Genomic DNA, 22,685 nt, shown 5'->3' with positions numbered 1-22,685 from the left:
GGGGCCAGCCTAGGGGCCAGGCATGTCAGGCACCACCTCCCCATGGACTGACTATAATGTCAATGCCATTGCCTTCTATTCCTACACCTTTTCCTAGGGGCCTGGTCCCAGCTCCACCTACTCCAACCTCAGTAGACACTGGGTCTGGAAGGAAGGAGTCTTTTGCTTCCTTTTTCCTTTTTCCTTTTTTTTTTTTTTTTTTTTTTTGAGACGGAGTTTCGCTCTTGTTACCCAGGCTGGAGTACAATGGCGCGATCTCGGCTCACCGCAACCTCTGCCTCCTGGGTTCAGGCAATTCTCCTGTCTCAGCCTCCTGAGTTGCTGGGATTACAGGCACGCACCACCATGCCCAGCTAATTTTTTTGTATTTTTAGTAGAGACGGGGTTTCACCTTGGTGACCAGGATGGTCTTGATCTCTTGACCTCGTGATCCACCCACCTCGGCCTCCCAAAGTGCTGGGGTTACAGGCTTGAGCCACCGTGCCCGGCCCTTTTTCCTTTTTACAAAAACACACATAGAAGAAAATAAATGCACTTTATCCACTCCCCAACTGGACTGCGTTGTCCAACACATGTGCTGTGTACATCCTCAGTGCACCTGCCAGCAGATATCCTGGAGGGCTCAGGGTGGATTTAGTCCAAGGTTTAAAGCCCCACCCCCAGGTGTGCTCTGCATCCACTCAGCATGCACTTGGGCAGATAATTTATCTGCATGCTACCCTTCCCCCAACATCACCACACATATGCACTGTGTGGCTGCCAGTTAACCTGTGACCTGTTTTCTCCTGTTGTGTCAAATGGGTAATGATCCCTGTGTGACCACAGTCACCAGAACCAAGTGTCTGCCGCGCAGACCATCACAGGGAGGACTTAGGCATATCACACCCCTCATGGGACTCCATAGGGGCCAGGGTTCAGTCTAGACTGGGAGCATCCTTACCTCACTGGATTTAGGAATTGCAGGTAAACAAGACATTTTGCCAGTTTTTCCCATATGAATGAGTTCTTGAAAGGTTACGAGGATTGCTGTGATCCAAGATGACCAACTAGGCACCACTCACCTATTCCTGGCTAATACTAGCCTGGCTCTGCTTACAGCAAGATACTTTGTGTTTGTTGTGTGGCCCTGGGAATGAGGGGCATCAGTGAAGGGCGGACAAGATTCCTGTCTTCCGGATACCACAGTTCCACCGTGAAGACAAGCCTGAAGCTTCTGTTCCACTGCCTGTGCTGCTTGGTGAAGACTCAAGACAACAGTCTTGATCCACAATAGCTGCCTCTCTAGCTGTTTTACGAGGAGGCATGGATCATGTCCTGCACATCAGTTCTCCAACTTACAGACATCAGTTAATCTAGAGTTTGTTTTAAAATCGGGTTTCTGTCTTCTCCCCTCCCCTGCCCCAAGGTATCTCATAACAGGTTAAGGAGGGATGGGGAATGATTATTTCTATTATACTAAACAGCTTGAGTAATTTCTGCTGCAGAGGTCCAGCGTCTGCACTTGAGGGAGTTCCACGCTACAGCTGCTAAGTTCTGATTAGGCCCTCTAAGGCGTCTTGAATACAACCTTGTCGCTCAAGTCAGATGACACTGTTCTTCCACAGTGTAGCATTCATGTAGAACAGAAAGGCGGTAACAGCTCTCCTTTCATCAGCTCTAGCCCAATGCTGCAAGCTGGAGTTCTGAGCAGTAAGATCTCCAGCCAGGACCCTTCTGAAAGAACAGCCAGCCATCTTCCCGTCCACCTATGGCCAAATCACTGCGGTCTAGCACTCAGGAAGTCTCCGGTCCAGCACCTGGTAAAAAGCTTGCAGAGAGAAGGACACAGCAGAGCCATCTTTGCTATATCCCATGGTCCTGATAATACTGTTGGGTTATGAATGAGTGGAGAGCTTTGGGGATTTTTAAAAATATGCTCTCAAGATGAGTATCAAATAGTATTTTGGTGAAATACTGAAATTCCAACTGGACAATGGAGATTTTAGTGGCGGAACACATCTTGATTTTTTTCAGTCCCAGCATATGTGTTTTAAAAATGCTGAAAAAAGTCAGTATTAAAGTGCGTAAGGTCAGATGAGTTCCTAGTTCCTGTCACACTTAGAAGATGTGATGAGGTCGCTTACTCCCCAGTTATTAAGGCTCTATTACACAGGTCACAGTGCAGAAAATCACAAGTGATTTTAAAAAATTTATTTTATAGGCCAGGTGTGGTGGCTCACACCTGTAATCCCAGCATTTAGGGAGGCTGAGGCAGGTGGATCATGAGGTCAGGGGTTCGAGACCAGTCTGGTGAACATGGCAAAACCCTGTCTCTACTAAAAATACAAAAAGTTAGCCAGGTACGGTGGCAGGCGCCTGTAATCCCAGCTACTCAGGAGGCTGAGGCAGGAGAATCGCTTGAACTCAGGAGGTGGAGGTTGCAGTGAGCCTAGACTGCACCACTGTACTCCAGCCTGGGCGACAGAGCGAGACTCTTAAAAAAAAAATTATTTTACAGGTAGGGTTTCACGCTTCCCTAGGCTAGAGTGCAGTGGCATGATCATAACTCACTGCAGCATTGAATTCCTGAGCTCAAGCAATCCTCCCACCTCAGCCTTCCAAGTAGCTGGGGCTACAGGCATATACCATCACCGGCTAATTTTATCTTTTTTTTTTTTTTTTTTTTTTTTGTAGAGATAGGTCTGGCTATGTTGCCCAGGCTGGTCTTGAACTCCTGGCTTCAAGCAATCCTCCTGTCTTGGGCTCCCAAAGTGCTGATTATAGGTGTGAGCCACCATGACCAGCCAGAAGTGAATTTTGCTGAGTTTCTCCCCCTTGAATTTTAAACTTAGTGTCCTTTCCTCAACAAGCTATCAGGAGCAATTCAGGGAATTCTGCATTACCAAGGCATTAAAGATGTATACATTCATCTCATCTGAGCCGGTAACAATCCTGTGAAAAGACAAGAGAGCCTGGAACAAGCACTGGAATGAGGCTAGCACTGCCTTGTTTCCCTGTCATCTCAGGGATAGGACAGCCTCATCTGTCCCATTCATTCGGCAAACATTTATTGAATGTCTTGTAGGTGTGATGAGCACTCTAGGGATTAAAAATAAGTACACCTGGCCGGGTGCGGTGGCTCAAGCCTGTAATCCCAGCACTTTGGGAGGCCGAGGCGGGTAGATCACGAGGTTGAGAGATCGAGACCATCCTGGTCAACATGGTGAAACCCCGTCTCTACTAAAAATACAAAAAATTAGCTGGGCATGGTGGCGCATGCCTGTAATCCCAGCTACTCAGGAGGCAGAGGCAGGAGAATTGCCTGAACCCAGGAGGCGGAGGTTGCGGTGAGCCGAGATCACGCCATTGCACTCCAGCCTGGTAACAAGAGCGAAACTCCGTCTCAAAAAAAAAAAAAAAAAAAAAGTACACCTTTTTTTCCAGTCGTGAAAATTCATAGAACTGCAAACCAAATATCTGTACCTTTCTGTAACATTATACTTCAACTAAGTTTAATGAAATTTTACCTTTTTTTAACGGAATTTTAGAAATGAATACAGCATCCACCTCTTCAAGGAAGTTACATTCTAATAAACCCTATATACATATAACTGTACTATTTAAAACTGCTTTAAATAGGCAATTCAGCTCAGAATACCCCAATCCCTTACCCTCTGTTTTTAGGAAGGAGGCAAAGAAATGATAGGGCTCAGAGTAAAACCCATGGGCCCTGGGCTGGTCCCACATAGTTTTTACCATACCATAAAGCCCCTCAAGAAATTACTGGGAAATCTGAGCAAGGTTTAAGTTGAAAAAATTAGGCATCCCCAAACCATAATCACAACAGTAGGGACTGTAGCTGCCTGGTCACCCCATAACCCCTGTGCCTAAAACAATGCTTGACACGCAGCAGGCTATGAAACTTGTTCAATAGCTGAAAGGCAGATAGGGAATACCTGTTTCTAGGTAGGAGTCAGTTTTGCCCAGAAACAGGAAAACAAATGCCTAGTTTCCCTTCTAGCCCAAAGATCTCGCTGCCTCTTTGTTCAAAGCTGTACATATCATTGCCACTATTAGCTGCTGTGTATTAAGTGCCCATTATGTGCCAGGCAGTATTTTAAAATTCTGTCACTATAGTCCCAGGGGAGAGGTGTCACATCTTTACAAATAGGTTATTTGTAAATAAAGTTCAGGCCAATGGCACAAAGTAGTGAAGGTGGGACTCACTCAGGTCTGACACTTCCAAGCCCATGTTTTACTACTTTGTAATCCTATTTGAAAGGAAAACTGCAACTAAGATTATGACCCATGAGCTAACTTACGTGTGAGACAAAAAGTTCACACATACCAACCACCCCAACACACACATTATAATGACACAGTGACCCAACCTTAGGCAAAACGGTACCACTGCTAGCAAATACATTTAACATTTTATTGAGACTCTCAACAGCTGCCATTTGGTTTGTATAGCAAATTTTTTACAAAGTAACTGTTTTCCATTTTTGATATTTTATGAAAATTACTTTCTTCAGTTTTAAAGCCCTGTCCCTCCCCCAAAGGAGGATTAGTAACTACCAAGTAATCATTATTTAGGAAAAAAACAAAACCAAAAACAGCTTTTAAACACTTGTGAAACAGGGGTAAGCGTCCAAAGTCAAGACCTTCTGGGCCCAGTGGAGGTGCTGGGCTGCCCCGGGACACCATCAGCACTTCACCATCCACAACGTCCTCAAGAGCTGAGCAGCCCGGCACAGACCCTGGGGGCTTCCTGTTCCACAAGCTCCACTCCCTTTTTCCTCTCCATCTTTGCTGTTGGGCCCCCGATCCAAATCTGCCCAATAAAGGCAGCAAGATCTTTAATACCTGTGCAGCTTTGTAAATGGAGACAGGATACTCTATTCAGAAAGTTGAGAGATTCCCTGGTCCAGTCTGGAGAAGGAAAAATATCCAATGTTGCATGAATGGTTTCACTTTCTTGTCCAATTAGACACATGCTTATACTTGTTAAATGGATTTATCAGATGCTTCAAAAGCCCTGATGTGTAGTAGCACAAAAGTTCCTTGTAAAGAAGAAGTTGCAAAATTACAAAAATTTCTGCAGCAGTTCTGGCTCCGGATGACAAAGCTTGTTCTGATTTTTTTTTTTTTTTAACATGCACAGCAGCTTCCCCTGTAAGTCCTATGTTCAGAGAGAGGGTTCCATTTAGACCACAGGAAGTTGGAATCCAAGTTTAAAAGGCTCTCTGCTGACAAAATATGGTATATCCATCAATGGAATTCTACTCAGCAATAAAAGGAACAAACTACCAAGACGTTATATGTCATGGACGAACCTCAAAAGCATTAGCTAAGTAAAAACGCCAGACACAAGAGACCACATATTGTATAATTCCATTGATTCGAACTGTCCAGGAAAGGCAAATTTATAGAGAAAGTAGATTGGTGGTTACTGAGAGTAAGAACAGGATTAACTGTAAAAGAGCATGAAGGATCTTATTGGGAGGGATAAAAATGTTCTAAAACTGAGTAATGGTTATGGCTACACCACTGAGGAAAGTTACTAAAATCACTGAATTATACACTTGAAATGGGTGAGTTTTATGATATGTAACAGAGGCCTCATTAAATGTTTTTTTCAATTTTAAGAAAAGGACTCCCTACCTCCCAAACCATCTTTCAAGCATTAAACATTTTTGAAGGCTCACAATCAATAGGACAGAATAACTTCAGTGATGATTTGCAGACTGAAATATTTTACTATTTTATAGTAAGCACATTTTAGTAACTGTAGCCTAGTAAAATATTTTTAAGATTTTATCTCATTTTTGTCATATTAGCCTAAAATGTTTATTATTTTTATATAAAACTTAGCCATTAGGAAGGGAGGATTAGGGAGAAAGCTCAGCAAATGTCACAAATGAGACTCTTAGTAACCAAATCTGAGGGAGCTTTTTCTTTTAAAATAAAGACGGTGCATCTGTCCCTTTGCAGGTTTCTCTCCTAGTCCCTGGGACTGGGGAAGGTGAATCTCTTACCTGACTCCCTGTAGAGATTAGTGTATCCAGCTGTTCTATTCCCATGATGCCTCTAAAAACCAGACTGACTGGGAGCAGCAGGAGGGGTTTGGCCCGTGGGGGCAGGTGGCCAAGTGGTGTGCAGGAAACTCGCGTGTTTCCCTGGGTTGACTACCTGTTCCCCTGTCCCTGTCACCAATAGCAGCTTCATTATGGGAGAAGATTAAAACAAAGGAAAAAAGACAAAAAACCTGTTTCCAAATTATAACTAACCAAGTCTGTGGAGGAAATTCACAAAGCAGCAGAGCAGGGGCTGCAGAAGGTGCTCTGCCTTCCGGCAGAACTAATAATCCCTGTGAGCAATGCGGGGTGCAGTGAGTGATGTGGGGAAATGTGGACAGAGACCCCAACTACAAACCAAATCAGAATCAATCCTCCTGTTCTCCCCACCTGCTTCCCAAACTAAGGACGTCTGCGTTATCACAGAGGAGAGTGGCTAGGGACACCCAATCCTTCACAATATGTGGGCATCTCCAAATCTTGATCAAATCTCTCAGGTTTCTACCAGTTCCAATAGGGCAGTATCACCTAAACTGAGAAGGACTATTAGCCTGAAATGGTGGGACCCTTATCGAAGAAGGCCTGCCTCCTCACAGTACAGGAGACTCCTGGGTTCCTGATGGCTCAGGAGCCTGGGCTGTCATTGTCTACGTGGGGTTTGCAGCAGCACTAGGATGATTCATGCTGTTTACTTTGGCAACCTCTTCACACAACTTTCCTCTCTAACACGTGTTCATCACTAGAGCATTCACCTCACCTCTTTACAGGCAGTGCTCGACTTACGACCATGGTCGGGACCGTGGAACAGCCGTAACGCGATTTGGTCATAAGTTGAGTAGGCTATATGTACAGTTGAAATGGTGCACGCGGAGATGGTAGTGCTGCCAGAAGCTGGTCCGCACTGTCGTACGCCCAGCTAAGCAACATCTGCGCTGCCAGACGCGGAGCAGTTGTGGCTAGCGATTGTGGTCGTAAAGCCGAATGGTTGTAAGTTGCATAGGTCGTAAGTCGATCAATACCTGTACTTCCCACCTTCTCCAAAATCAAGGCAATAGCAATAAACAATTTGGAAAATGCTGCTTGGTACTTTAAGCCACAGTAAGCATTATAACCTTAATTAAACAGATCCTAGGCTGGGTGTGGTGGCTCATGACTATTATCCCAGCACTTTGGGAGGCAGAATTCAAGAATTCAAGAACAGCTTGGGAAATGAGCGAGATCCAGTCTCTACAAAAAAGAAAAATAATAAAAATAATTAGCCGGCCGTGGTGGTGAATACCTGTTGTCCCAGCTACTCTGGAGGCTGAGATGGGAGGATTACTTGAGCCCAGGAGTTTGAGGCTGCAGTGAGCTATGGTCATACCACTGCACTCCAGCCTGGGTGACAGATTAAGACTATGTCTCAAAAAAAAAAAAACCACAAAAACAACAAAAATAAAATGAAATAAAGAGAGATGCCAGCTTCTATGACTTTGGATAAATGTGCTACAGGATTGTTCTGGTTTTGGATAAAGGTGCCTTAGGATCCTTCTGGTTTCACTCTTATGTGGTTCCCAAAAGTCAACTATTATAGTCAGAAACCAGCCCAAAGACCCAGGGATGCATTTGCCCATGCCTCGACTGTATCCTTGAATTTTCTGCTGCAGTTCAAAGGCCTAGAGAAATTGAAAAGGCATTCATTTGGTTATTTTTACCTTGAAAAGAAAGAGATAAATTATTTTCATCTTGGAATTTTAGAATCAAATAAATAATCCCAATAATTACATGTCAATCATTAATAAACTAACACTGGGATCAGCCAGATTGGCAACTGTTAAAAATACATGTTCTATTTCTATGCAAATTATCAAACTTCTAGTTGCCAATTAAAAAAAAGTTTAAAGAGTAGTGGCTTAAATCCAACATCAAAATTATCCCTTAGAAATACAATTCTCACCACTAAAAAGTTAAGAAGGTGTCCAGGCTGGCTTGCTGGTTCTTCTCCTGTGAGAAAAGTCTGAGACATCCAGAGGCTCTCAGCCTTTCCCCAGTGAAGGTCCAACAAGACACGCATGCATTTTCTGCTAAGAAGGTAGCAAATTCTAACTAGCGGAGCCTGTGTTGTGAGTGACAATTGTACCCCCACCTCCCAACGTAAAGTAGATGGCAAAAAGAGTTGGACTACAAGAGGAACTGCTGGAAGCAGTCCTATGCATTTAAAAAAGAATCACTTTGCTAGTTGCCTCCTGTACCTGGAGTCAGCACATGCAGTGTCTCAAGAGGACTACAAATGCCAGAGCCCTCACTTTGCATGCTAAACTGGCAGGAAGTTTTCATAGTCCTGACCAAATATGCCTTATGAAATCATGCTGAAGACTGACATCCAAAACAGACCAACACAGCAGAAGAAAAGTCAAGCCCCTTTCTCTCTGCAATCCCAAGACATTTCTAACAGCCTTCAGAATTCTGAGCTTGGACAGGCTCATGGAGGATGAAGGAGGAAAAGCAGTCCCAGAAGAGAGAGATTTCCTATATGCACGTGCAATGCCCTTTCCTTTTTAGAGGGAACAACCCAGCTGAAAGCTGAAGCTTCTTTATTCATAGTCCTCTCTGAAAAAGAGTTAACAGTTTCATTCTCTCAACATAGAGGCTTTGGGAATTAATGTGTATGTTTGGTAACACAAGTTCTCTAAGCTACTCTTCTATGACATGTGACGTAACAAGGAAGGCAATTTTTTCAAATGACATAATCCTACAGACTCAAATAGGAAAAAAAAAACGTGAGTTTGTATTTTAAATCTGGCATTAGCTTGTCACTGTTCAAAAAGTCAACGAGAGCTCATAAGGAGAATGTCTTCAGCTTTCCATACCCTGGTCCTTTCCTTCCAACCTCTGTCCCACATCCACATACTGAATTTACACCAACTTTATTTCAAGTTACATATCTTTTTCCCTGTAGGCCTATCAGCACAGCAGCAATCACAGAAAAGCCTCTATTATCTTCAGGGCTCTGCAAATCCTCATCCCTGGGAGAATGGCCTGGTAGCTCTCTTAAACACCACACTGCCATCTACATCTCTATACACAAAAGCAGCTCCTAGCACCCAGTTTAGTTTCGTAAGCGTTGCAACAAAAGACTCCAGCAAGTTAAAGGCAGGAAAGACAAAGAAACATACTCTAAGAGGTCAATCTAGGAAACTTGCAAAACTGGGTATGTAGGAATAGTAAAATGTTTTAATAGCCGAAGAGTTCCCAGAGGGTCAGGTATACAGTCACATGGGTCAAGCAGGATTCATTCTCCTAGGCTGGTTTTGAGTTCCTTTCCATAATTCTGTAAGGTGGGGAGAAATATCCAAACTATGAATTGAACGTCTTACTAGTGTCCTGAAAAATACTTCTTTAAAAAAGTGCATAAACTTGTCTGAGGGAATTAAGACACCAGGAAGACCAAGTGTTGATGAGGCTGGAAAAAAAGTGTCCGAATAAAATTAAGACACAATAGATTCAAGAATGACTTCTGCAGGCTCATGCTAATGGCCAGCATAGCAGGCCTCTCCTATGCCTTTGGTAGCAGTATCTTTTCTTAAAAACAGAGTAGGATAGAGTTTAAAGGAGGCCGGGGAATAGACTCTATGAAAGATGAGGTGGCAGATCAACCCTAGTGCTCTTTTACTTATAAATGGTGAGTCTGAGGTGGTGGTGAACAGAGGCTATGGACAGGACAACAGTAACTAAATGACTCAAGTGACAACCGCCATCACAGCCCCACCTTCTGATTTACAACTTTCAACAATCATCAAAAGTTACTGTAAACTAAGTACTTTAAGTCTGTGTTTTCTTGAATGGGGTTCAGGACAAAGAGGCAAGGGCTCGGCAGGGTATTGGTTACCCCAGTTAATTGCAGGAGACCCCAGGGGTGGGGGAGCTGAGCCTCAAATTCCGGTTTGCACCACCTGCTCTTTCTGCTTGTCCCTTTTCCCATCTAGCTCAATAGATTCCACAAGAAGTTCTCCAGGTCTCATTGTCTCTGGTAAGCATAAAGCAGGGTGAGAGGGGCATTTCCTAAATACCCAGTTTTTCTTGGTCAGCTTATTTTGTTTTAAACCCACACTGCAGAAAACTCCTGATGAAGGGGGGGAAATGCAATTTCGTTAACTTGAAAGAGCTATTTAAAAAAACAAAACAGGAAACTGCTCCAAACAAAAGTCAGCAGAAGAAAACAGAAATACTCAGAGGCTTGTAGAATAAGACTGAGCACATTAGTTACTCAGAGTCACAGTATCGAGAGACCACCACTCCCCTTCCCACTGTGCACCCCTTACCCACCCCACCCGCGTCTTCAGCTTCTCCATTTTGTGCATTACTATCCCCAGATGTGGGGACAGACAAGTCCTCCTCAAAGATTTGTTGGCTCAGTACTTCACTCCTGGAATAAACTCCTTGGCATCTGGGTTCAGGTTACTTTTGCTCTGAAATAAGAACCAAGAGATAATGAATCCCAAGGCAAGCTGCACTTTAAAACTTCCCCAGTCCATCATTATCAGTACCTTCCCATTTAGGCTGTAGGGAGAGAAAGAAAGAAAATTCCTTGTAACTCATGCTGTTATTGCTAGGTTGTTCTCAACTGCTCCTTACATAGCCCTGAGCAAGCTCATCTTCTTCTTCTTTCTTTAGACTCTTGTTTCCTTCCTGATGCTTTCCAAAATGTCATCAGAGGCCTGTAATTTCAACTCCAAGAAGAATTTTTCAATTTATTGAGTACCTTAACTTTTTGAAAACCAGGGTACTCCATCAGACCAGTCTGGATACTATAATCTCTATTTTTCTTCATCTTTCTTTATTCTCTTTGGTTCTCTACTCTCTTGTGAATATCCCAAACCTTAGCAAACCACAAGGAAGATTGTTCAGAATATGAGTTGTGTGAAAACTATATTGCTCACAGACTTTTTTTTGAGATAGAGTCTTGCTCTGTCACCCAGGATGAAGTACAGTAGTGCAATCTCAGCTCACTGCAACCTCTGCCTCCCAGGTTCAAGCAATCTCCTGCCTCAGCCTCCCAAGCTGGGACTACAGGCATGCATCACCATGCCTGGTTAATTTCTGTGTTTTTTTAGTAGAGGTGGGGTTTTGCCATGTCGGCCAGGCTAGTCTCGAACTCCAGACTTCAGGTGATCCACCCTTTTTGGCCTCCGAAAGTGTTGGGATTATAGGCGTGAGTGACCATGCCCAGCCTGCTCACAGACTTCTGAGGTTACATAAATAGGAAAGGCAGGAAATTCATTTATCTGGTTTTCTAAGTGAAGAAAATGACCTCTCAGGAGTACATTTCTTCCAAAACAAACATCTAATTTTTATAACAGAATCATTTAAAAGTATACTAAATACAGATTTGGGGGACAGGAAAAGAGAATAGCATCAAATGATAATTTGAGAAGAAACTTCTTCAGTATTCAAATTGTTATTCTTAATCCCAATTCTACTTTGAAGAGCCCATTAGAAAATAAAAGTTGGTGGCATCCAATCCTGGCAAGGAAAAAAAAAAAGGTGGTGATGCTAGCAACAGTAATGTTTTATAGTGCTTTATGAGGAGCAATGCACCTTCAATGCACCCCTTATTAATAATGCCCATATTACGAGCAAAAAAACAGCAGCTCACAGGACTCCAGAGACTTGTTGAGGGTTGCAGGGCCAGAAAGTAAGTCTGTCATTCCAAATCCTATAACGTTTTCACTACATAACATGGGAAACTACATATGGCTCTTACCAAAATGTCTTCAGAATCATGACCATCACTGACCGACAGTCCATTTAACTGCTGCTGCAACTGTCCCATGGCCTGAGGCAGGTCTCGTGATGGAATAAACCAGTCTTGGTCTTCTTCATCCAGCATCTCTTGGAAGCAGCGGTCCAAGAAGTCTTGCTCCTGTAGCTCCTCCTCCACCTAGCAAACAAAGGGGAGCAGCTCAGACTTACTGTCATAGCAGTACTTATCCCTTCCAGTTTTCCTCCACTTCTTTCCTTTAGAGGTTATTACTCTGCAATTAAGATTGATCTTGTGCTGGATACAGTGGCTCACACCTGTAGTCCCAGCCACTTGGAAGGGTGTGGCAGGAGGACTGCTTGAGGTCAGGAGTTTGAGACCCATCTGAGCAACACAGCATGACCTTGTCTCTACAAAAAAAAATTAAAAATTAGCCAGGCATGGTGATGTGTGCTTGTAGTCTCAGCTACTTGTGAAGCTGAGGCTGGTGGATCACTTGAATCCAGGAGGTCAAGGCTTTAGTGAGCCAAGACTGTGCCACTGCACTCTAGCCTGGGCAACAGAATGAGACCCCGATTCCTTGAAAAAAAAAATTATGATCTTACATGAGATCTAAGAGATCTAAGGACTCAATGCGTCTAATGACAGGCTAGAGATAACATAAGAAAATAGTTATTCACAATAATAGAAATTCAAGATCTCCGCAGATGTTCTAAGATCTCTAATAGATGACACAGATAACACGGAAAATCAATTTAGAGCCTGAAATTCTCTTCTCAGTTTTGTTAAGAAGTAACCCTTCTTAAATTTTCCATTTTACAAGAAATATGAAAAAGATATAGAAAGTATATAACTAGTTCATGACCTGGCTAGTGGAGATAAAATCAAAACCAGTGCTCTCAGCTTCTAGCCACTTTTTGGGTAAGAAAATCCTCAAGGGAGAAAAATACTTTCAGAACATTAGAAAGTCATAAAGAACACTTTTTAGCCTACCACTAGAAAATTATATAATCAATGTAGTATTGTTTCAAAAGAAGATGAAATATATGAATGTTCAAGCAACTCTGCATTTCTTAAACATTGCCCTAAACTAAAGCAGTATGTATCTAGTATATCTTACACTTCTTTGCAGACATTGCCAACTCTTAGTAAAGAGTATGGTTCACTCTGCAGATTTCAGTGTCTTTGATAGGCATCTTGCTTCATGTTTGGCATCATTTTCCTGCAGGCTGCCTGGTGACAGATTCACAGCTCACTAGCACCACCATCAGGAGTGAGGCCAAGCAAAAAACAATCACCCCAATTAGCATATACAGTTACCTAATAAATTCAGAGGAAAAGTTACTGGTAGTGAGACTTAAAGAACAGTATTTCAACTATTTACCAATTATAATTAGCCACATGTGAAAACTAGATAGTTATGAAGTACTTAATATTTTCACGCCACAAGATATAACATGACTACCTAAGAGCTGCCCTGACTCTACAAGAGCATAACAGTATGTGTGCTCTTACTAAATTTACCCCTGTTCACTGGCACAACCAATGAAAATGGTTGCTGGGCATGGGTTTAATAGAAGCATGGTCTACATGCAATTCACACAGATTCCAATATAGCCACATTAGATGGAAACTACTGGCTATCCCCTTTAAACTGTTCCCTTCTCAGAGCACCAGGCTGTTCAGTTAAAATCACATTTGCCACCTCACATGCTGCATATGGCCAAGTGACTATTCATCACAGAATGTTCCCAAAAGGGACATGAACACTTTGGCATCCCTTGGTTAAAAGGAGACCCTTTGCCGGGGCCTTTGGCTCTCTCCCTTTCCCAGCTGCTGGACTTTCTGATTTTCCCTCAGCCACTCAGCTGATAAACGCCCTGGGGGTGGCAGAGCAATACCATGGAAGGGACCAAGTGGGCACCAGATCACTTGTCTAACCAGAATGCTTACCTTGGGTTAACTTTACAGAGACATGAAACAATGCATTACTGCTGAATCTTTGTTCAAGTGGTCTAGCCAGCCCTACCTAATGCACTTCTCTATTTCAGACTTGCATCCTGCCAGTCCCCGAGTTCCTGTCTGAGGCATGCCATGCTGCCCTGTCTGCACATAGCTGCTGTTTCCCGATAACACATGGCATTAGACCAAAACAACTTTATGTTGCCAGGCGAGGCACAGTGGGTCACGCCTGCAATCCCAGCACTTTCGGAGGCTGAGGCAGGAAGATCACTTGAGGCCAGAAGTTTAAGACTAGCCTGGCCAACATGGCGAAACCTCATCTCTACTAAAAATGCAAAAATCTGCTGGGTCTGGGTGGCACGTGCCTGTAGTCCCAGGTACTCAGGAGGCCAAGGCATAACAATGGTTTGAGTCCAGGCTGCAGAGGTTGCAGTGAGCTGAAACTGGGCCAATGCACTCCAGCCTGGGCAACAGAGTGAGACTCCATCTCCAAAAACAAACAAAACACAAAACAAAACAACCAGAATTATGTTGCCAAGCTAAGTATTACCTGTAAAACATTAGGGTCGGGGGAATTAGAGCAAACAGCTGTTTATCTGCTTAGCTCTTCTTAGGGCCTGGTATTTACTGCAACACTGGAAGCTGGCTGCCATGGATATTGCTGTCACTGCTTTCCTACATCTCCAGAAAAAAGTTACGATTTAAAAAAAAAAAAAAAAGTAGTCTTCATAGAAACTGTCAAAAATTGCCAATGCCAACTATATTTCAAGTCATCATAGTGGCGTATTGGGAAAAGTTTTCAATTAGCAATAATCATGCCTTAGATAAACTTCATTGGCTATGATGCTGCCACTGTGCAAAGCTAAAGTTATTATAATTTTTAAAGGTCCCGAATTGTCTTTCCTCAGTCTCTTTGTGGGGGGTGTGTGCATGTGTGTGTGCATGTGTGTAACTGCAAGCCCCTGGCTTTCCAGCACTTTTCCATGCACCCTGCCTCTGAGTTTGCTAACTCATCCATGTAGGAGCGCAGAGCTGACCCGCAGTTCAGACATCCGGCTTCTAACAGTCCTGGTGCAATCGTGATCACTGGAGTTAAAAGCATGTCAGTGAGTGTTAAGAAAGCTAGTGAAAATTGTTTTAGGTTTTCAACAACATATATTTCATTCAGAGGCTGGATAAAGGCAGAGTGAAACTGTTAGGTCAACAAAAAAGCCAAACACGACGTTCTAAAATCTTATGGAAAACATATTTACCTTAAGTGAGAGTTCTGAATCTTCCTTTTTCTTTTTTTCTGAGACAGAGCCCAGTGCAGTGGTATGACTGGCTCACTGCAACCTCTGCCTACCAGTTTAAGCGATTCCCCTGCCTCAGCCTCCCAAGTAGCTGGGATTATAGGAAGGACACCATCATGCCCGGCCAATTTTTGGATTTTTAGTAGAGATGAGGTTTTACCATGTTGGCCAGGCAGGTCTCAAACTCCTGACTTGAAGTGATCTGCCCACCTTGGCCTCCCAAAGGCCTGGAATTACAGGCATGAGCCACCATGCCTGGCCTTAAACTTCTTTCATGTCTTCATTTATTTTCAAAATGAAATGCAGAGTATCACATTTCCTATAAGCAAGTGAAAGCAACAAACTACATAGTATAGAAAAACAACCTCATTACCATTCAGTTTTTTAGTGCTCCACTGCTCAAGCAATTAGTTTCACATTGATCATTACAGAGAATTATAGAACCAGAGTGCTTCCTAGGATTAAAGCTATAATCAGGGTAGGATAAAGGACCTAAGCTACCTTGGTTTGGTACAAGGGTTTTATGTCAGTCCTCTAAGATTGACAAGAGTCCTGTTTGATTTAAATTCTGGGAATATTCTAGAATGGTCTATGGTTGCTGAGAGAAATGACATAAACAAATCTAGCCAGAATGAGGCTAAGGGCAGGGCCCCACTCTGCAGTAGCTACTGTGTAATGTGAACTGCACTTAGAAGGCATATCATAGTGTGGAGTATATGCAAATCTATTTGGTTATACATGGGCTCATCACATGTGGATTTTCAGATATCAACTAATTAGTCTGATACTTGTGTTCTCTTTTAATCAATATGGTAAGAAAAATACAAATATCTTCCTCCAAGGTACTACCACTCTGGTCTCTTACCAGATGAAGATGTTTCTTAGTCATTCCACATGAGGCCACCCCCCCAATTAATTTTTAAGTTATCCTAAAGCTAACTGTATCCATTTATTTTCTAACAAACTGGCAATAAAATATTACAGCCCTTGAGTTACATGCATCATCAGTTTTCCACTTTTCCACTTCTTTCTTTACCTGCCTGTTGAAATCCTCTTCATTCTCCATCCACATGTACTCTGCAAATGGGTTTTCCTTTTCATCATGCCCACTTAACCCTTGGTCCTCTTTGGATTTTACACTGGGTGATGTATTTGCCACACTGGATCCATTCATTATGATAGAACCTAAAGAGGAGCAAAAGAAAAGATAAAATGAATATAAAGACAAAGAAAATGTAGACCTAAAACGCAGATTCTGTCAGAAGCTTCTGAAATTCTAAGTCAAAGATCTTAACTACAAACAGAAACTGTTAGCCTGTAACTCTTATAAGACCATTAATATCCTGCAGTTATCAACTATACAGATGTGCAATTATTTAAGAGTTTAAAGAAAAGATGTCTATCAACACCTAGGTTCACTTAGTCTTTCTAGGCAAGTGGGACCAGGGTGGGAAGGGTGGGAGGGGTGGGAATCTTCCCATGCCAAATTTCTATAGGTACTGGAACCTAGTCAAGATCGTTACCACTTTCTTAACATTTAAAAAGATAGAGAAAATGCATTTTTAACGAACATTGTAAGCACCTACATATTAGTCTAATTCTCAAGCTGCTTTTCTTTAAAATGTATAAAAAAATACATGTTTATCAAATTGATAAGCAAAAAGGAAAAAACAAAAGCCGTTCATTGTCCAGCCATCCAGAGTTAAGAACAATTAACGATGTGGTGCATATAACCTTCGTGAATTCCCGTATCTGTGTGCAGATACAAACATACACATTTCCCAAGTATCCATTCTCAAGAGTAATAGGACCGTGTGATACAAGATGCCCTATCATTTGCTTTTTCTCAGACCTATGTTATTTAATAATATAACCATACCGTCTTTCAGGGGTGTTTCCAATGTTTCTGTTTTACAAAGGCTCTATTTTGTAAAGGTCTTCTTTTCTAATGATTTCTTCAGGATATCTCCTAGAAATACACTAGAGAGTATGTTCCTTTTTTTAAGGCTCTTGGCATTGCCACACTGCCATAAGAATTTAAATTCCCACCAGTAGTGTGGAAGTGCCTGTTGCCCAACACTCATGAGTATTATCAGTTTTTAAAACATTGCCAATCTCATAAAGTAAAACTTGCATTTTTTTTTTTTTTACATTTCTTTAATTTTTACTGAGGCTGATTATTTTGAGATGTGTTTATTGGCCATTTATATTTCTATTCTGTAACTTTACTGCTAAAGTATTTTGCCCATTTTTCTACTGGGGTATATTGTCTTTTCCTTATCTTTTGTAAAAACATTTATTCTATTTGCTATAATTTTTATTATTTATAAAATAATTTAAATGAAAGTGTATACCTAAAATAAATGTCACTTATTATATTTACTTAATTTTTAATGGTAATTTTTGCTGGCCTTAATTTTTTTCTAGCTCATGTATATGTTTCTGTCTACAGTTTTGTAAAATTGTATGTAAATAAAATTGTTTATTTTGGCTTCTAAACTCATTTTGATGTTTTTGCTATCATTTAGAAAAATTTTTTTCTGTTATTAATCTATATCTTAATAATTCCTCAAAAATCATTCCACTCTTTATTCACTACTTTCCTTCTACTTATTCACTGCTTCCCTTCTGTACTTAGTACAGCATTAACACTACTTAATTGTTGTTTCATATGCATAATTTTTCTCCTTCCAATGAGATTCTCAATTCCTGAAAAGTGAGACTGAGTTTTATAGATTTTGTAACTCACCACAATATTAAGAGTTCCACAAATACCTGAGGCTTAATTGTATTTAGGCAACTTTCCTTCTCTAACCCATCTCCCTTCAACCTTGACTCCATCTTTACCCCGACCCCTACCTTCCTTGGGGCTTCTTTAAGTTCTTTAACAAATTTTTCCCCAGGCTTGTTTCCATCTTGGCAACTCTCATGAGTAAGTTATTCTCTGCTTCTTGATAGAGTAAAATATTCTTTCCTGGTTCTCTTTAAAGGCTTTTTTCATTTTTATTTTTTGTTTTGGAATTTCCTAACCTGTTACGGACATTAGAAACGTAATATTCTAAAAAGACAAGGTAAAATTGTGAAGAGCAAAGAATAGATGGAAAAATAACTCATTGGTACATAGTTCTAAAATAATTCATTTAAAATAGAAACCATTTAAACCACTGCAGGTTTAAATAAGGCTACTAGTATGAAATACATCTATTTAACATATTTTAAATAGAAACAAAAGAAGTCAATGTCGATTCCAAACACAGATCTATAAGAATTTCATAAGCTATAGAGGGGAAGAAAGCAGTTCTTTACTTTTACCACTTCCATCTGTAGCATAACAATGACAGAAGCAAGACTGTTCTAAATGCCAGGGCAACTGTATAAGTAGGTAGGGCATTCCTAAGCACAGAGACTCTTAAAGGTCCTGAACCTTGCTGGGTAGCAAGATATACTGCACTATTATTTCCAGAGATTTATTTGGCAGTTGTTTGCAACCAGCACACTGATTTGTCACCATCAATATGGAAATCATCCACAGAGAATCAGAAATCAGAGTTTAGTTTTTAAAAATATCTTCCTTTGCCCAAAATATAAGTCTCAAATGCACATGACTGTAAGGAAAAAGGGAAGGCAACGGAAGAAAGAAAAAAAAAAAAAAAAAACCCTTCTAATTCAAGAGCAAGGTGGAACACAGACAGCAAATTATAGGATGTAGTTGTTTATGAGAAAGGGAATGGAAAATTACCATAAACTCAATAAAAACTATTACTGAATTAATGCAAATATCTCAAAGAAGCTGAAAACACTGATATGGTATTGTCAATACTAGGCAAGTGATTCTCTTACAATAGATTTATACAGTGTTGATTTGCATTTTTATATTATTCAATCTGTGTTTTCCACACAATCAGAAAGTTTGGTTTTTCTAAACAGCAGCATTCCAACAACTTAATTTTTATACTGTTTAAAAATTAACAAAGTACTTCCATACCTACACTTTAAGGCACATAGTTCAAGAACAACATTGTTTTGTGGGCCTACTCGGTGTGAGTAAACTGATGCTTAATGTGCTCTGACTTTAGTAGCACATTTAGTAGGTGGCAATAGGGAGATTTTGCTGGAGACTGTTAATTCCTAGGGAAGGCATTTGGATGTTTCCAACTTGGGGAAGACATGAGGGAAAACAGGATCATCACCCTTAACTTCCCTGAAGTTCCTGCTCCCAGTTTCATGTAACATTCTCTTTCTGTTTCCAGCTCTTCCCCAGCTCACTTTCCATGCTTGAGCACTGTTTCTCTAGCCATTTCTTTCCACCATTTCACATTATTTCACTTGATCCTCATCCACCTCAAGGATGAAAGTCTAGTGTAGTGAGGACAAAGTAAATATGCCCAAAGCTTCCAGAGACGGGAGGAATGCTTGGTTACCTAAATCAGGTTAAGAGGCTGAATGGCTGACATGTTGTGAGTTACACTACAGAGTGGCTCATGCAACAAGGAAATGAATCACTGTGGTAAGTGAGCTTAGAAATAAATGTGTTTTCCTCCCAGGGAAGCCTGCAGATGAGACAGCAACCCCAGATTGACAGCTTGAATACAACTTTGTAAAAGCCTCAAACACAGGCACCCTGCTAAGCTACTCCTAGATTCCTGATGCACAGAAATTACGAAATAATAAACATTTGTTGTTTTATTCTGCTAAGCTTTGGGGTAAGTTGTTACCTAGCAATAGCTTATACAGGTATTCAATAAACATTGGCAATTAACTGCCACACAAACCACTATCTGTCACAACATTTTTTATATATCAAGAAGACAAACGTGCAATTTGAAATAGGTTACTGCTTGAAAAGCAGTTCTTCAAGAATTAGATCTCAACAGCAGATAAAGGAGTTTATGTCTGGTCTGTGACTATACTGCATCACGAAATCTAAGAACAATTTGAAGCTTATTCCCCCTTTACTTCACTTTCCCTCTTATACACATGTCAAACATGCTGAAAATAAGAAATAACAGTTGTCACTTTGGATGAAAATGAGAAAGCACGCAACCCTGTTAATGGTCAATACAGGGGTGCTAAGGGCTGCCAAGCATTTGAGTTGGCACTGTCATGGTCAAGGGTCAAAACATATTTGTGTCTAAAATATGTGGCTTGAAATAGGGACTATCGTTCTAAGTCATACAGAATTTCAGGACTTTTAATGTATCTAGGATATTTCAAGGATACATGCTTCATCAGTTTAACACTTTGAACACCCACAACTTTCAGATCCAACATGCTCATACCAAAAAACAGCTATTCTTTGAACTTAATATTTTTCACAAGTTAGAAACCTGTAATGCGCCTATGATAACAGTTTGACTGCTAAGATTACTTGGGACTTTTGACTGAATTACCTGGAAAAAGTCTACTGAACAACTGATATAAAAACTAGTTCCTCCCATGTTGTTTCCTACAGTTTCATTACTTCTTTCAGTCTGGTTAATACCATTTTAAAAATTAAATACTGTGGATGACAGCTTTAAATTTTATTTCAAATATTTGGCCACTGGATTCAGGTTATGCCTTCTCCCAGCTACATCTTAGCAACTCAGGATATTAAATCTACTCACTCATTAATATCTGAGTGCTTACTGACACTCAGTGCTGAGGCACTATGCTTGACTCTTGCTTTGATAGGGTACACAGTTCTTGCCCTGGTGATATTTACATTCTCTCGGGTGAGAGACAAGAAAATAGTTAAAAATAATTATGATCCATGCCAAAAAAGAAGAAATAAAAGGCACTATTAGAAAACAACAGGGGGCCCAATCTAGTCCAGGAGTAGGGGATGGTTCAGAAAGGCTTCCCTGAGCAAGAAACATTTTCATTGACACCTAAAGACTGTAGTTCACTAGCAATAGGGAGGAGAGAGAAAAGCACGTATAATGAATCGAAGGCAGGAGGGAACTTTCAGGAACTATAAGAAGGTAGGTTGGATTTTATCATAAACATTAGAAGCTGTTATAAGGAGTTCTCAAATTCCTTATAACGCATTGTAGCATTATTCAACATATTTTGAGATCACTCAGGCTGTCATGTGGAAAATGGATTAGAGAGACTGAGAGTTTTTTAAATGTTCACACACATCAGTGCTGGGTCGTGGACCCTCTTCACAACTCACTTTGCATTTTCTCCATAGGCAGCAACTTCTATTCCTATGACTTCAGTTACCATTTATATAAACGACTACTCCAACTTTCTATACTTAGGCAGACTTCTCCTATTCTTGGTGCATACAGCCAACCTACTTAACATTACCATTTGAGTGTTTCGGAGGCACTGCAAATTTAACATGTCCAAAATAGAACTTATCACCTTTTTTACCCCCACGCCCCTATCACCACCCAAGAAAAGTTTGCCCTTCCCACAGAGTTCCTTAGCTCAGTGAATGACATTACCATCCACCCAGTTGCTTGTACCAAAATTATCCTTGATATTTCCCTCACTGTGACTCCCCACATCTAGTTCATCACCAAAAACCTCCTAAAATAGTTTTGAAGTCTAACTCCTTTCTTCTTACTGCCATCTTAGTTTAAGCAGCTATCCTTTTTTCATCTGGATTGGAGCAATAGCTACCTTACTAGTCTCTCATTATTCCCTCTCAGTCTCTCTAACCCATTTTCCACATGGCAGCCTGAGTGATCTCAAAATATGTTGCATCATGCTGCAATGCATTATAAGGAATTTGAGAAATCCTTAAAATGGCTTCTAATGCTTATGATAAAAATCCAAAATCCTTACTGTGGTCTCTTAAGGTCCTGAATGATCTGGCCCCACTTGCCTCTCCAACCTCATCTCTCTTCCTTGTCATTTTTGGGCTTTGTATTTTCTTGATTTGGATTAAATGGTAACCCCCTTCCCCCAAAAAATATTTCCATGTCCAAATCCATGGAATCTGTTAGGGCTACCTTATTTGGAAAAAAAGGGTGTTTGTATGTATAGTTAAATTAAGGATCTTGAGATGAGATCATCCTGAATTATTCAGGTGGGCCCTCAAATCAATGACAGGTATATAAGAGAAAAGCAGAGGGAGATTTAACACACACACACAGGAGGAGGAGGAGGCAATGTGACCATGGAGGCAGACACTGGAGTGGCGTGGCCACAAATCAAGGAATGCCCACAGCCATCAGAATTTGGAAGAAGCAAAGAACAAACTGTCCCCTAGAGCCTCCCCAGAGAGATAGTGGCCCTCCTGATGCTTTGACTTTGGACTTCTGGCCTCCAGAACTGAGACAATAAATGCTGTTGTTTTAAGATACCAGTTGGTAATTTGTTACACCAGCCACAGCGAATGCATCAAATTCCAGTAAAGTAGGAATGCAGAAGGTTGCTGAAAGGTTAAACAGGAAGAAGGCTTAGAAGTGTCCATAGGATTCAGGACCATGGAGTCTCTGATGACTGTAGTGAAAGCAGTTTCTATGGAGAAAAATGAGAATGAAAGCCAAATGGAGGTAGGATGAATCGGACGTGATACCAAGTATGAGATAACTCACAGTCCAGCTGCCAAAGGAAGAGGCAGGAATGGACAGAAACTTATGAAGTCCATAGAAATGACTGATCTTTAAAGATTAGAAAGGCTAGTTCATGTTTAAATGT

The 22,685-nt window shown here is 41.1% G+C and overlaps 1 protein-coding gene and 1 non-coding gene across 6 annotated transcripts in view; both read right to left on the bottom strand.

The window, feature by feature from the left end:
- Nucleotides 1–4,400: 4,400 nt before the first annotated feature.
- The window catches only part of PAIP2B (poly(A) binding protein interacting protein 2B), a 34,875-nt gene continuing 16,590 nt past the window's right edge, over nucleotides 4,401–22,685 (bottom strand). For all 5 annotated transcript variants that reach the window (XM_010333490.3, XM_003922633.3, XM_010333489.2 and 2 more), the window contains 3 exons: nucleotides 16,087–16,235; nucleotides 11,800–11,976; nucleotides 4,401–10,504 (listed from right to left, as the gene is read on the bottom strand). In XM_010333490.3, the coding sequence (XP_010331792.1) occupies nucleotides 10,448–10,504; nucleotides 11,800–11,976; nucleotides 16,087–16,224 (372 nt within the window). In that variant the 5' untranslated portion in view covers nucleotides 16,225–16,235 and the 3' untranslated portion in view covers nucleotides 4,401–10,447. The remainder of the gene's footprint in view (nucleotides 10,505–11,799; nucleotides 11,977–16,086; nucleotides 16,236–22,685) is intronic.
- LOC120361890 (U4 spliceosomal RNA) lies at nucleotides 14,483–14,622 on the bottom strand. Its single transcript, XR_005577936.1, has one exon. It is a non-coding gene; the product is annotated as a U4 spliceosomal RNA (small nuclear RNA).

Source organism: Saimiri boliviensis, chromosome 1, assembly GCF_048565385.1.
Source record: "Saimiri boliviensis isolate mSaiBol1 chromosome 1, mSaiBol1.pri, whole genome shotgun sequence".
Lineage (NCBI taxonomy): Eukaryota > Metazoa > Chordata > Mammalia > Primates > Cebidae > Saimiri > Saimiri boliviensis.
This window is presented reverse-complemented; position numbering and strand designations above follow the sequence as displayed.